This window comes from Triticum aestivum, chromosome 5A (assembly GCF_018294505.1).
Source record: "Triticum aestivum cultivar Chinese Spring chromosome 5A, IWGSC CS RefSeq v2.1, whole genome shotgun sequence".
Classification (NCBI taxonomy): Eukaryota; Viridiplantae; Streptophyta; class Magnoliopsida; order Poales; family Poaceae; genus Triticum; species Triticum aestivum.
This window is the reverse complement of record NC_057806.1, coordinates 454,817,417-454,831,969: the sequence shown is the minus strand read 5'-3', so window position 1 is coordinate 454,831,969 and position 14,553 is coordinate 454,817,417. Positions and strand designations below refer to the sequence as shown.

General features: G+C 55.5%; 1 protein-coding gene across 1 annotated transcript; it reads right to left on the bottom strand.

The window, feature by feature from the left end:
- Positions 1 to 1,296: 1,296 nt before the first annotated feature.
- On the bottom strand, positions 1,297 to 4,802 carry LOC123103962 (G-type lectin S-receptor-like serine/threonine-protein kinase At5g35370). Its single transcript, XM_044525668.1, has one exon. It carries the CDS (start codon positions 4,355 to 4,357, stop codon positions 1,607 to 1,609), a length of 2,751 nt encoding a protein of 916 aa, XP_044381603.1. The 5' UTR covers positions 4,358 to 4,802; the 3' UTR covers positions 1,297 to 1,606.
- Positions 4,803 to 14,553: the final 9,751 nt, after the last annotated feature.

The window sequence follows — 14,553 nt, the reverse complement described above, 5'->3', positions numbered from 1 at the left end:
AGAACCGACTACCGAAGTCCAAGCCGCGACCCGAGCTCCTCTCGACGCCATCATCGTTGCCAACCAGAAACCAGCGCCCCGCCTCAGCAAACCACGCGGCGAAGATGCCACCATCCACGGCGAAGATGCCGCAATCCACTAGTCTCTCGGTCGTAGCCGGCTCCGAGACGATGCCCCCAAGGAGGAGAAAGACGCGAAGACGCCTCCATCGCCCGATCCAGCGGATCTGAGGTTTCCCTCCGGAGCCAAAGCCGTGGGAAGGAGCACCTCCACGGCGACGCTTCCAAGAAAGATCACAACACTTGCGGGCGCCGCCGTCGCCGGCTCCGATGAAGACCGGAGCAAGAATTTCTCCCGGAGAGCACCACCCCCACCGACCGCCGCCCACCAATCACCACCCCTGCTGAGGCTGACCTCACCCTAGCCACGGGATCCCACGATCCACCGTGCCCAGGCACGCACCACCCCCTGGCCGTAGCCGCCGTCCACCACCGCAACACCATAGTGACCACCACCACCGCAGCAACCATCGCATCGCAAGGAGCAGCAGCAAGATCAGAACCACCAAGGCCAGATCCAGATCGGAGCAGCTCCAGCGAAGCAGCATGGTAGACGAGCAGGCCCTGCACCGCAGCACACCTCGAGCTCCGGAGATGCCACGCCCGTCGCGCCCCACCAGCCACCGCGCCCGCCGCGCGCAGGCACCGCCGCGCCCGGCCAAGGATCTGCGCCCCGCGCTCACATCCAAAGCCGAGAGCCGGCCCAACCACGCGCGCCGTCCACTCCCAGGTCACGGCCGGAGCCCGAACCGAGGCCGCCGCCCCGGCGCCCCAACCTCTGGCCGCAGCCGACGCCAAGCCGAACGCCGGCTGCCCGTCCGCGCCAGCCGCCGCCCGCGAGGTCCTAGATCGGGACCGCCCAAGCGCGAAAGACCGCGCCCGCGCCCGCGGCCGCGCGCCCACCGCCACGACCAAACGCCTCGCCGTGCGCCGAAGACCACCTCCGCCGCGCGCCAGGACGCTGCCCTGAGGCCGAGCGCCGGACAGCTGCCTAACGCCCGCGAGATCCCCTTCTCCCGAGCGACAGCAGCCAGAGAGCGCGCCCCGCCGCCGCCGGCTCCGCACAGGCTTTGCCTGCCGGAGGCCACCGGCGACGGCGAGGAAGAGAGAGTCGGGGAGAGGGGGAGGCTGCGGGGGACGGGGGGCCGCCGCCCGTGTCACCCCGGGGAAGGAGCGGCGCGGGGGCCGGGGGAGCTCTGAAATCGAGTGTATCTAGTAGACACACGAGAGGTTGTAGTACGGAAATTAGCAGCCCCTTTGTTGTCTTCATTCATCTGTTTGTATCCAGTATTACAAAATGAGTAGTACTAGAACTGCACAGCCGACCATGATTAAAATCAAATGCAACTTGTTTACCGCTTTGCTACTATATTTTCTAGTACACCCACCAACTACCTGCCGTGTCCCGTGCCTAATTAAAGCTGGTTATCCTCGCCTTGACCACGGAATACATGCCAATGATAGAAGTTGCCGCCATGACGCAGCTTCGCGTCGATGCCACGTCAAAGGAGCAGAATCGTGCCGTGTCATGTGCACGTCGCCCGGCACTATCTGGGCACCAACGTGTCCTTCAATGAACCGTCCAGCTGCGAGCCGGCGGTAGCCGACGTGGACCAGCCATGGCATGGCGCGTGGCCAGCTGACTCGGACGTGGCAGCCATGCCCGCCACCGGGGCCGGCATGGCGTAGCCTCTCCCGTAGAGCCGCAGAAAGCCGAGCGCGTCGCCCGGGGGCTCCGGCGGTGGCACGCTGCCTTCCAGCACTCGCACCACCGCGGCCATGCTGGGCCGCTGCGCAGGGTCCTCGTGCAGGCTGCCCAGCGCGAGGCGCACGGCGCGCGCGACTTCAGCCTCGCTCATCCGCCCCTCCAGCGTCCGGTCGACGAGGTCCAGGTATCTCCCTTGCTCGTGGAGCTCCAGCGCGACCATCGGGAAGTAATCGTCGTCGCCACCGCTGGTGCCGCCGCTCATCGTCGACGACGTCATCGTGCTGCTATGACCGGACGGGGACGGAAAGGCCGAGTGGTCGCCGCTGCCGCCGACCGCGGCGCCGGCGTTGTTGGCTTGCTCCTGCTCGCCGCGGTTCTTCCTCCCGTGCACCAGCTCGAGCAGCACCATGCCGAAGCTGTACACGTCCGCGCGGTCCGAGATCGGCGCGTTGCTGAGCCACTCTGGCGCGAGGTATCCGCGTGTGCCGCGCATGGTGGTGAAGATCGCCGAGTGCTCCGGCGACATCAGCTTCGCAAGGCCAAAGTCGGAGACCTTCACCTGCCCGCCGTCCGCTAGCAAGATGTTCTCCGGCTTCACGTCGCAGTGCACGATCTTCTGGTCGCATCCTGTGTGCAGGTACGCGAGCCCGCGCGCCGCGCCCAGCGCCACCTCCATGCGCTCCCCCCACTCCAGCACCGGCGCTCCCGTGGCGCCGAACAGCGATCGGTCAAGCGAGCTGCGGTTCATGTACTCGTAGACGAGCAGCCGGCGCGAGCCCTCCGCGCAGAAGCCGCGGAGGCGGACGAGGTTGACGTGCCGGATGTTGCCGATGACGGCGATCTCCGTGCAGAATTCCCTCTTCGCCTGCATGCCAACGGCCTCCAGCCTCTTCACCGCGACGAGCCCCTCGCCGGCTGGAAGCTCCCCTTTATACACGGAGCCGAACCCGCCGGAGCCCACCTTCGTTCCGAAGCCTGCGGTCATCGACCCGATCTCCTCGTAGCTAAACCGCGCCGGCATGCCCGGTATGACGATGTCGTCGTCGTCGGGATCCTCGTCGTAGCTCGCGTCTCTCGACCGCGGATTTTGGAGGCCCAGATTCACATTCTTCGCCGAGGAGTTCTTGGCCTTGCCTTTCTTTCCGCTCTTCCTCTTCCTCCTCCACCACAATGAGTACCATGCCACCACGACGATGAGAAGAAACGCGGCAACGGACGGCAGTACGATAGGCAAAGAGCGGCTCGCCGACGAAGAGTCGCGTTTGTTTTTCCCAGCTCTGGTCGCCGAACTGATCGTCTTGATGTATCCCAACGCCGGTGCAGCACGAGTGCTCCAATGGAGCGAACCGAGCTGCCTTCCTCCGATCAAGTAGCAAGTAATGGAGGAGTTGTCGTGGAAGTAACCAAGGCATGTGCAGTTCGCGGTACATAGGGCGCGGCACGCGGTGCGGTTGACGCCTGTCGTCGTTGGGGCGTCGTACCTGCTGGCGGAGTAGGCGATCTTCGGCTTGAGGGCGAGGTAAGAAACGGAGGAGGCGCTGCTGTTGGTCCGGCACAAGTCCTCCGGCGACGCGAGCGCGGAGCCGTCCCCCGGCGTGCACCCGCCGGACACTTTCACGGAGGCGGCGAAGAGCGGAGGGCACGTGCAGGTCGAGCTGTTGCCCGCCGCACCGCAGAGCCCGAGGGACGGACACGGCGACGGAAGCTCGCAGTCGGTGGCGGGCGCCACGAAGTCCCCGCCGAGGGGATCCGAGGAGTTCACCAGCGCGTAGCTTGTGACGCGCAGCCGCCCGTCGTGCCCCAGCTTAAGCACGCGGAAATCAGCCGGCGCGAAGTCCACCCGGAACACCAGCGCGCTGTCGGCGGCGACCACGAACAGCCCCGAGGAATTGAACGACATCGCCGCCGCGGCGGCGTTGCGGTCCTTGAAGGAGCGGAGGTCGTTGGACAGCCGCCAGTACGTGGACCCCTGCCACGTCAACGCCACGTCCGACCCGGACACGGCGAGCCGGTAGTCCCCCCGGGCAAAATCACCGGGGCTCCTCCCCGACGTGAGGTACGCGGCGGCGCGCAGCTGCTGCCCCGGGAGCAGCGCGTCGGTGGCGTCGTCGAACGACTGCCACAGCGTCGCGTTCCGCGCGTCCAGCAGCTGCAGGTTCCCGTCGTCCCGCAGGCGGAGCGCCGCGACGGGCGCCCGCGGCGTGGTCGACCACAGCACCGTCGCGCCATCCGCGTCCGTGACGGAGAGCCCGCGCGCGGAGAGCTGGACGCGGCCGGAGGACCCCGTGGGCGCGTCGCGGTTGGCGGACCAGACCGGCGTGCCGGTCGGCGCGTGCAGCACGGCGAGGTAGAAGCTGGCCAGCTGCTTGCCCGGGTTGTGCACGGCCGCCCTGAAGGCGCCCTTGTTGGACTCGAGGAAGGCGCCGCGGGTGTCGATGTACTCGTAGCCGGAGGCGGTGAAGCCCGGGTGCACGAGCCCCGCCGCCAGAGGGCCCGCGTCCGCCGCGCGCGCTGAGAGGAGGAGGAGGAGGAGCAGCGGCAGCATGCACGCGGGGAGAGTGCGGGAGGGAGCGGCGGCATCCGCGGCCATGGCGAGTGGGGACGCGCGGCTCGGGAGGAGGGGGAGCGAGCACGCGATCGGGGGCGTTGACCTCGGTGGAGTAGGAGGCGTGGGTGGGAAGAAGTGAAGCTGGCCGCTGTTTTCGGTGTGGCGCGGGAATCCGGGTTCGGTTGCGGCGCGGCCTTTTGAGTTTTGTTTTGTTTGCTGCTAGATTAGACTAGATTGGGAAGACGACCGGGAGAGGGAACTCGTCAAACAAAATCGGCTCAATCAGAGAGCATTGCTGCCGGTTGACTTTCTTCGCATCAACATTCAAGCAAATGAAGCAATAGAATTTTTTAATATTTTTTTTCGAGATGCGTCGATAGATCACAGCACAGTACAGTAGTCTTTGGATTTTGAGGTGGAAGTCAACCAATCCGATACACATATCTCTCTCTCTCTCTCTCTCTCTCTCTTGGCCGACCTGATACATATCTATGGTAATGCATTCAGATTCAGTGTGTATTGGCAAGTGGCCAAGTGGGTGAAGTCGTGAAGAATGAAGAGTACCCATGTGGCAGGTCTGGCAACTACTCGTATAATATATAGGAAAATGTTAATGTAGCAAAAAATAAGCGAGGGCAGTGTTTCTGCGCCCATGTGGCATGTGCATCTGCTCCCGTGCATGAACAGTATAAATTCAAAAATATTAGCAAACAAATCCGGACCAAAATGCTCGAATTTCTACTATCCCCGTCCGAATTTATTAGGTCCCCTAATATTTTAGATCGAACTTTGACCATCTTTTTTTTTGCAAGAAAATTTCCGATCTATTCATCTTCAATCATTGATAGTACAACAAATACCAGTAATAATAGAAACTACATCTAAATCCGTAGGCCACCTAGCGACGACTACCAGCACTGAAGCGAGCCGAAAGCGCGCCGCCGTCATCGCCCCTCCATTGCCAGAGTCAGGCACAACTTGTACCATATAATTCGTATGCTACAAAAGTATACTATTGGATTTGTATTAAAAAGAGGATTCGCACCATACATATAATTTTTGTGACATATAGTTATATTTTATTACTAAAGTTGTGACAATTAATTTCAATCGAAGGAAGTAACATATCCCCATAACACTAAGCTCCCTTGTTTAAAAAAAGCCATATACAATTGAGGTCTCCTATTAGAATAGGGTCATCCGACTTTGAGCGGGTCAACAATTTCTCAAAGCTCTAGCATTCAATTCTTTAATGCTATATACTATACTTTCTAATTTTTAAGGTCTCACAATTAATTGATATGTTCAATTTAGAATTGGGTCATTCTATTTTGACCAGATCAACAATTTCTCAAGCTCTCTCATTCAATTTTTTAAATTCACTATGTTTCCAAATTTTAAAGCCTTTTCAGTCAATTAAGGTATTTAATTTTGATTTGATTTACAATTTTAACTGGCAATGATTTTTTCAAATCAATTAGCAGCAACCGAAAGAAGCGCCATAATGTTAGTATCAATATTGTACATGCGACCACTGATACAGAAAATTTTCCACGTAAATATAGGTTGGTTAGTGGATAACACAAAATCACATCAAAAAAGGCCCACTAAATCACCTCATTATAAATAAAAATATAACACACTCTATCATCTCCTCCACTGTAACGCCCCGAGACCGATGTGCCAGGTGTCGTTCAGTTATTCGTTGTTGTTTGATTTGTCTTTGCTTGCGTGTCATGCATTGCATATCATGTCATCATGTGCATTTCATTTGCATACATATTCGTCTCATGCATCCGAGCATTTTCCCCGTTATCCGTTTTGCAATCCGGCGCTCCTATGTCATCCGATGTCCCTTTCTACCTCTTTTCGTGTGCGGGTGTTAAACGTCGGATTGGAACGAGACTTGTCATGCGGCCTAGGTTTACTACCGGTAGACCGTCTGTCAAATTTCGTGCCATTTGAACTTTGTTTGATACTCCAACGGTTAACCGAGTGACCGAAAAGGCCTCGTTTGTGTTGCAGCCCAACACCCCTCCAAAGTGGCCCAAAACCTCCTCCATCATCTCGGTCGTTCGATCACGATCGCGCGGTCGAAAACCGTACCTCATTTGGACTCTCCTAACTTCCTCTACCTATATATATGTGGCTTTTCCCAAAAATTCGCGGTACAAACCCTAAAATCCATCCCCTCGCGCCGCCGAACGCGTCCACGCGCCGCCCGGACATGTCCGCTCCGCCGGCCACCTCACCTCCACCAATCAGGGGCCGCCACATCGGCCATGCCGCATCTCCCCTTCAATCCCACCTCGCCCTGTGGCAGCGCCTCCGCCGTCCCACCCAGGCGGCCCGCCGAGGCCCGTCTCCAGCCCCCATGGGCCCGAGCCGCCGTCCCACGCCGGGGTCCTCGCGCGCCGCCAGGGCCCCGCCGCCCGTCTTCTCCGCCACCGGGGCGCCATCGTCCCCACCGTGAGCAACCCGTGCCTCGCCGCCTGTTCGCCGGAGTGCCGCGGCCATGCCCTCGCCGCGCCGCCGCCGGTGTCTTCCGGTGCCGCCCTGCCTCGCATCCGTCCGGTCTGGGCCGGCGCCGCCCAGATCCAGCGACCTCGACGCTGGATCCGGCCTCCCCTGTTCGCCGGAGCCACGGAGCTGCCCGCCATCGCCGGCGCCGCCGCGGGCATCTTCAACCTTCGGCCGGAACGACCCCGTTCACCCTCGGCCTGGACAGCGTCAACACCCGATCCAAACGCCGTGCCTTGCGCCTGGATCTCATCGTCCTGCACCCCCTAATCTGCCGTTGACTTTTCCCAGAGAGGTCCAAATTTCTTCTAAGTCCCCAGATCTGCTATGTTTTTACGCAATTTTCATCGCATTGTATCTCTGCATCTGTAGCTCTGATTTGCGCGTGTAGCATATCAAAATGTTCATCTCGAGGAGTACAACATTTCAACTCATTGCATCATTTTCATTTGAGATCATTTTGATGCCCGAAATGCTGTTGGAAGAGGGCTATGTGAGTATTTTGTCAGATCTGTTTCAGCAAATGGCATTTTGTCATTTTTGCCATGATTATTGTGTGCATGCTATGACCCTAAGCTGTACATGTGTTTTTTTATATGCCATGCTATCTTTACATAGGTGCTTGCCATGTATTTTTGTGATATATGTGGTGACTAGCACAAGCTTGCAAAGTAGCGTAATCGGTAATGCTGATTTCAGGGACTTAGAATTTCACTAAGTCCTTGTCCTGATTTTGTTGTTATGCCATATGTTCATGTTGTTTCCTAGTGATACATGCCTTTTTTGGGATGATTAGTAAGGATGTTTTGTTAATATTGTGGTGCTATATCCATTCATGTCTTTGTTTGCATTGATGGAGCACCCTAGCTTGAGCCAATCGAGCTTTACTTTTGCTATATCGTGAATCCTGGCAGATTGTTGACTTGTTAGCGATTTTGTCGAGGATGTTGCTATTGATTCGTGCATGCTATGTCGTTGTTTTTGCCATGTCTAGCTTCTATGCCATGTATTTTTGATGGGTGTATGCTTAGTTTGTCATGCCATGCTCTGTAGTGAGTGCATCGAGCTCGTAAACATGCCTACTCGTTAACTGTTTTGCATGCTCCAGTTTTTCTCTAAGTCTGAATCTGTTTATGTTTTTGCCATGTTCACATGCTTGCCATTGTATTTTCTAATCCCTTTTGGCTCAAGGTCACTAAGGGATTTTTGTTAAGTACTTTGAGTAGCTTCATTCCATGCCTTGCTTTGCCATGATATGTTCCTGTAGCATGTAGTTTTCATGCTCTAAAGTGTGCTTCCTTATGATAAATTCCGGACTTGTGTTAATTTCACTAAGTCTGAAACCTGTTATCATTTGCACTTTTGCCATGCTTGTTTGAACCTGTTAATTGATGAATTAGCCGTAGCTCAGTGTTCATCTTTTGTCAAGAATCTTGAATGGATGCCTGCCATATATTTTGTTGCCATGTTTGAGTGCTGTAGCATATTTATCTTGATGCATTTATATGGGTACTTGCTGTTTATCGCAGACCGGTGCCATATTTGTTTTGCTTGCCATTTCCAAACCATGCATCCGATTCCGGTGATCTTATATCGATTTCAACCGAAATCACCTCACCTTTCCAGTTGCACTCTTGGATTTCCAAGTTGAGGCCAGGTCCAATCATTCCTTTCCAAATCATGCACATGCATCGCATACCGCATCCCGCATATCATATCATGTTTATGTGTTGGTTGTTTACTATGTTGTGTGCTTCTTTCCGGTGTTTGTTTCTCCAGGTTGGTTCCGATAATGTCGCGTTTGTGAGGACCCGTTCATCTACGTCCGTTTATCTTCTTCATGGACTCGTTCTTCTTCCTTGCGGGATTTCAGGCAAGATGATCATACCCTCGAAATCACTTTTATCTTTGCTTGCTAGTTGCTCGCTCTTTTGCTATGCCTATGCTGCGATACCTACCACTTGCTTATCATGCCTCCCATATTGTTGAACCAAGCCTCTAACCCATCTTGTCCTAGCAAACCGTTGTTTGGCTATGTTACCGCTTTGCTCAGCCCCTCTTATAGCGCTGTTAGTTGCAGGTGAAGATTGGATCTTGTTTCATGTTGGAACATGGATATTTTGTTGGGATATCACAATATCTCTTATTTAATTAATGCATCTATATACTTGGTAAAGGGTGGAAGACTCGGCCTTATGCCTGGTGTTTTGTTTCACTCTTGCCGCCCTAGTTTCCGTCATATCGGTGTTATGTTCCTGGATTTTGCGTTCCTTACGCGGTTGGGTTATAATGGGAACCCCTTGACAGTTCACTTTGAATAAAACTCCTCCAGCAAGGCCCAACCTTGGTTTTACCATTCGCCACCTAGCCTTTTTCCCTTGGGAGTCACGCATCCTGAGGGTCATCTTTATTTAACCCCCCCCCCCGGGCCAGTGCTTGTCTAAGTGTTGGTCCAAACTAGAGCCACTTGCGGCGCCACCTCGGGGAAACTTGAGGGCTGGTTTTAGCTGTACGTAGTGTTCATCCGGTGTTGCCCTGAGAACGAGATATGTGCAGCTCCTATCAGGATGTTGGCACATCGGGCGGTCTTGCTGGACTTGTTTTACCATTGTCGAGGATGTCTTGTAATCGGGATTCCGAGTCTGATCGGGTCTTCCCGCTAGAAGAAATATCCTTCGTTGACCGTGAGAGCTTGTGATGGGCTAAGTTGGGACACCCCTACAGGGTTTTGAACTTTCGAAAGCCGTGCCCGCGGTTATAGGCAGATGGGAATTTGTTAATGTTCGGTTGTAGAAAATCTGAAGTTGACCTTAATTAAAATACATCAACCGCGTGTGTTACCGTGATGGTCTCTTCTCGGTGGGGTCCGGGAGGTGAACACGGTGTTGGAGTTATGCTTGACGCAGGTTGTTCTAGGATCACTTCTTGATCATAGATTTCTCGCACGTGCTTGGCCTTCTCTTGTCGCTCTCATTTGCGTATGTTAGCCACCAAATATGCTAGTCGCTTGCTGCAGCTCCACCTCATACCTTTTACCCTTACCTATAAGCTTAAATAGTCTTGATCGCGAGGGTGTGAGATTGCTGAGTCCCCGTGACTCACAGTTACTTCCAAAACCAGATTGCAGGTGCCGTTGAACCGTGCAGATGACGCAACCAAGCTCAAGGAGGAGCTCGATGAAGATCTTGCCCTTTTGTGTTGTTTTGTTCTAGTTGATCAGTAGTGGAGCCCAGTTGGGGTCGATCGGGGACCTTGTCGCATTTGGGGTTCTTCTTATATTTTGGTTCCGTAGTCGGACCTTGATTGTATTTGGATGTTGTAATGCTTTATTCATGTATTGTGTGAACTGTTGATTGTAAGCCAACTATGTATCTCTTTCCCTTATGTATTACATGGGTTGTGTGAAGATTACCTCACTTGCGATATTGCTTTCAATGCGGTTATGCCTCTAAGTCGTGCTTTAATACGTGGGAGATATAACCGCATCGAGGACGTTACATCCATCCACCAAACTGTAAAAGTATTTCAACTGTTTTCAGTTGTTGTTCCCCTCCTAAGGACAGGTTCTTACGCATTACTCACCCGTTCGATCAGTTATAAAATAGAAGGGGTATTAGATTTTTTAAGTCAAATTAATTTAACTTTGACCAAGTTCAGAGCAAGCATATCAACATCCACAAAATTAAATAATAAAAGTATGGAAAATCATATCGTGATGAATCTAAAAGCACCAATTTGATATTATGGGTTTTGGTATATTTCTCTACAAATTTGATCAAACTTAAAAGGTTTGATTTTTTGAAAAAAAATGCACCTTATATTTTGAATCAGAGTGATTTTTTAAAGAAACCCAACAACACAAACAACACAACAAAACATACACAACCCTTCTAGTATAATAATCAAAGTGGCTAAACTACAATGGCTGCTACGCTTTTGAGGCCTTGGGTGACTGCTCTTTTCTAGTTGGCACGCGGCAGTCAATGAACAATGCCCTTGAATGAAAATTGTCGGAGACCGAGTACTGCACAGGGGAAAAGATGGCGCTCGCGTGCTCTGGCGACGCTGATGGCGCCTCATGCCCGGCCGTGGTGGATGTTGCCCCTGCCGCCCGCTCCAGCTCCTGCGCCGCTTCGGCGGTCGCGCCCCCTTCCTCTTTGTCGGTGCCGGTCGTTCCGCTCGAGTCGTCGCCTCCTTCGCCCGCTCCTGCCCCTGCTCCTCGCGTTCGCTAGGTCGACCTCGTTGACGAAGATCCGCTGCCCTCCCCTGCCCACCGCTCCTCGTCGCACCGCGCAGCCCAGCAGGGCCGGTGTCTCAGCCCCCCATGTGCGGGGTTCGGCCGTCGGCACGCGGCTGCTGCGGTCGCTGACGTCGCCCTCGAGCTCGACTCGGGCTGATGGGACGCAAGCCGCGGTCTTGCGGGATGGAGGGGCTCACCGCCGACGGGTTCGATTCTGGGGCGCAGCTGGTCGCTCCGACCGAGGCTCCGCCCGCTCGACATGGCGTCGCTCGGTGGCTGGATTGTGCCCGGCAGTCCCCCCGACTCCGCCGGTGGCTCACAGTGGCCTTCCTCCCGCGGCCCCGCTTGCACGTTCCTCGCCCTTCCGTCCGTTCATTGCCTCCTTCGGCACATCTTCGCTCTATTTTCAGGCTCCTCTACCCTTGCGCCACCCCTGGATGGCCCTCTCAGGCGGCACGCTGACGACTGCCGTCCTTTGGTGGAAACCCTACGGGTCTCGGGCCGCTCCGCTCGCTGGGCCGTGCCTCACCCACACAGGGCATCCTGGGCCGTGGCTCGGCCCATATGCAACTCTTCCTGGCTGGACCTATGGCGCCTCGGCTGGGCCGGCTTGTGGGCCTCGGCCGCCTTTGTGCCCTAGGCCCGGGACACCAGTTGCCTCGATCTGGTTACGCCGCAGCCTCCCATCTGCTTCGTTCCCCACCCTCGCCGCTTCCCTCGATCCAGTCCACTCCCCACCTGCTCTCCTGCCCGTTGTGGTGACCCCCTTCCCGCCCGTTCGGCTATCGCTGCCGCCTCCTCCCCGCCCCCTCCCTCGCCGTGGCTGACCATGCCCCGCGAGTAGGACGACGACGCGGCCTGGCACAAGCGGCACACCGAGGACCAACGCGAGCCCTCCCGTCCATCTCCCGATGCTCTGCCCTGGGAAGAGGAACTCCATAATGGCCGCCGCAACGACCGTCGCTCCCCAGCCCGCCACGAATCCCGGGACCGGTCCCGCTCCCCTCGCCCAGTGGGCTATGGGGATTGGCGCCCTCGTCGCCGCTCACCGTCCCTGGCCCCTCGGTGTGGTCGCAACCCCTCCCCATCCCGGTCGGCGTGCCCCCTTTCCCCGCACACAAGCCCCGTCGTTCGCCCCTGCTGTGCAGAAATATGTGCCGCCCCATGCTACCGCCCCTTCGACTCCGACCGCTGCCGCCACCCTGGGCAGCGGCCCGTCCCATGGTTGCCAGGGCCCTGCCAAGAAGAAGAAGCGATGCGGCATGGGTCATGGCAACCAATCCTCGCTCCCTCCACCGGCCCGGGGCACCTCCTCCGCCCCGGGCCCCGTCGCCAACCTCCTTCGCCCCCTTCTTCAACTGTGGGATGGCGTGTCACTCGCAAGTCAGCTGCGTCAACCCCTAGTGCTGCTACGTCTGCAAGGATCCCAGGCAGCCTGCCCTCCTGTGCTTGCTTGGATAGACCGGTGATGTCGGAGCTCATGATGTACGGCCACGGTATCGAGGGGCTGGGCTTCTTCCACCTTGAGGTCCCCGACATCCCACATCCCACCTCTAAAGGCGGTCGCCACTGTGGTCGACGGGGTGGCTTCTCCGGCGATGATTGAGGCCGAGTTCAACCATCTCGATCGTTGCCAGTGGGACTGGGTGGTCACTCCTACCGCCAGTCACATCTTCACCGTGGTTTTCCCCAACACCGTCAGCTACGGCTACGCCACCCGTAGTGGCCGGATCACCCTCGCCCTCAACCAGCTCGTCGTCGACATCACCGAGCCGGTCCTCGATGCCAAGGCAGTGACCATCCTGGATACCGCTTGGATCCTCATGGCCGGTCTTCCCGGCATCGCCTGGTCTGAGCCCTTCATTCGCCAGATGTCCAGGATTCTGGGTAAGGGTGGTGGTGGTGGACAAGCTCTCCCTCCGAAAGGAGGAGGAGGTCCGGGTCAAGGTCAAGTGCTTAGACTCCTCCAAGCTCCGTGTCACCGTCCGAGTGTTCTTCAATGACCAGGGCTTCGACCTCCGGATCGCCCCCGATCCTCCCAACCACGTCGGCCGCCCCCGCTTCATCGGCGATGGCCCTCCCGGCGACAACCAGGGGGCCGACAGGGACTACCACGGCCGCCCCCGCCCCCGCTCTCGCCGGTCGGAGGAGGAGGGGGACCGGTGAAGGAAATATGCCCTAGAGGCAATAATAAAGTTATTATTTATTTCCTTATATCATGATAAATGTTTATTATTCATGCTAGAATTGTATTAACCGGAAACATGATACATGTGTGAATACATAGACAAACAGAGTGTCACTAGTATGCCTCTACTTGACTAGCTCGTTAATCAAAGATGGTTATGTTTCCTAGCCATAGACATGAGTTGTCATTTGATTAATGGGATCGCATCATTAGGAGAATGATGTGGTTGACTTGACCCATTCTGTTAGCTTAGCACTTGATCGTTTAGTATGTTGCTTTTGCTTTCTTCATGACTTATACATGTTCCTATGACTATGAGATTATGCAACTCCCGTTTATCGGAGGAACACTTTGTGTGCTACCAAACGTCACAACGTAACCGGGTGATTATAAAGGTGCTCTACAGGTGTCTCTGAAGGTACTTGTTGGGTTGGCGTATTTCGAGATTAGGATTTGTCACTCCGATTGTCGGAGAGGTATCTCTGGGCCCACTCGGTAATGCACATCACTATAAGCCTTGCAAGCATTGTAACTAATGAGTTAGTTGCGGAATGATGTATTACGGAACGAGTAAATAGACTTGCCGGTAACGAGATTGAACTAGGTATTGAGACACCGACGATCAAACCTCGGGCAAGTAACATACCGATGACAAAGGGAACATCGTATGTTGTTATGCGGTTTGACCGATAAAGATCTTTGTAGAATATGTAGGAGCCAATACGAGCATCCAGGTTCCGCTATTGGTTATTGACCGGAGACATATCTCGGTCATGTCTACATAGTTCTCGAACCCTCAGGGTCCGCACGCTTACAGTTTCGGTGACTATTATATTATGAGTTTTTGTGTTTTGATGTACCGAAGGTAGTTCCGAGTCCCGGATATGATCATGGACATAACGAAGAGTCTCGAAATGGTCGAGACATAAAGATCGATATATTGGACGACTATGTTCGGACACCGGAATAGTTTCGGGGAGTTTCGGACATATACCAGAGTACTAGGGGGTTACCGGAACACACCGGGGAGTTTAATGGGCCAAGATGGGCCTTAGTGGAGAAGAGAAGGGGCGGATAGGGCAGGCCGCACACCCCTCCCCCTCTAGTACGAATTGGATAAGGAGGGGGGCGGCACCCCCTTTCCTTCCTCTCTCTCCTTCCCTTCCTTTCCCCTCCTACTTCAACTAGGAAAAGAGGGAGTCCTACTCCCGGTGGGAGTAGGACTCCTCCCTGGCGTGCCTTCCCCTGGCCGGCCACCTCCTCCCCCTGGTCCTTTATATACGGGGGCAG

Coding starts and splice junctions, on each gene's coding strand:
- LOC123103962 (XM_044525668.1), bottom strand. CDS start 4,357: ATGGCCGCGGATGCCGCCGCTCCCTCCCGCACTCTCCCCGCGTGCATG.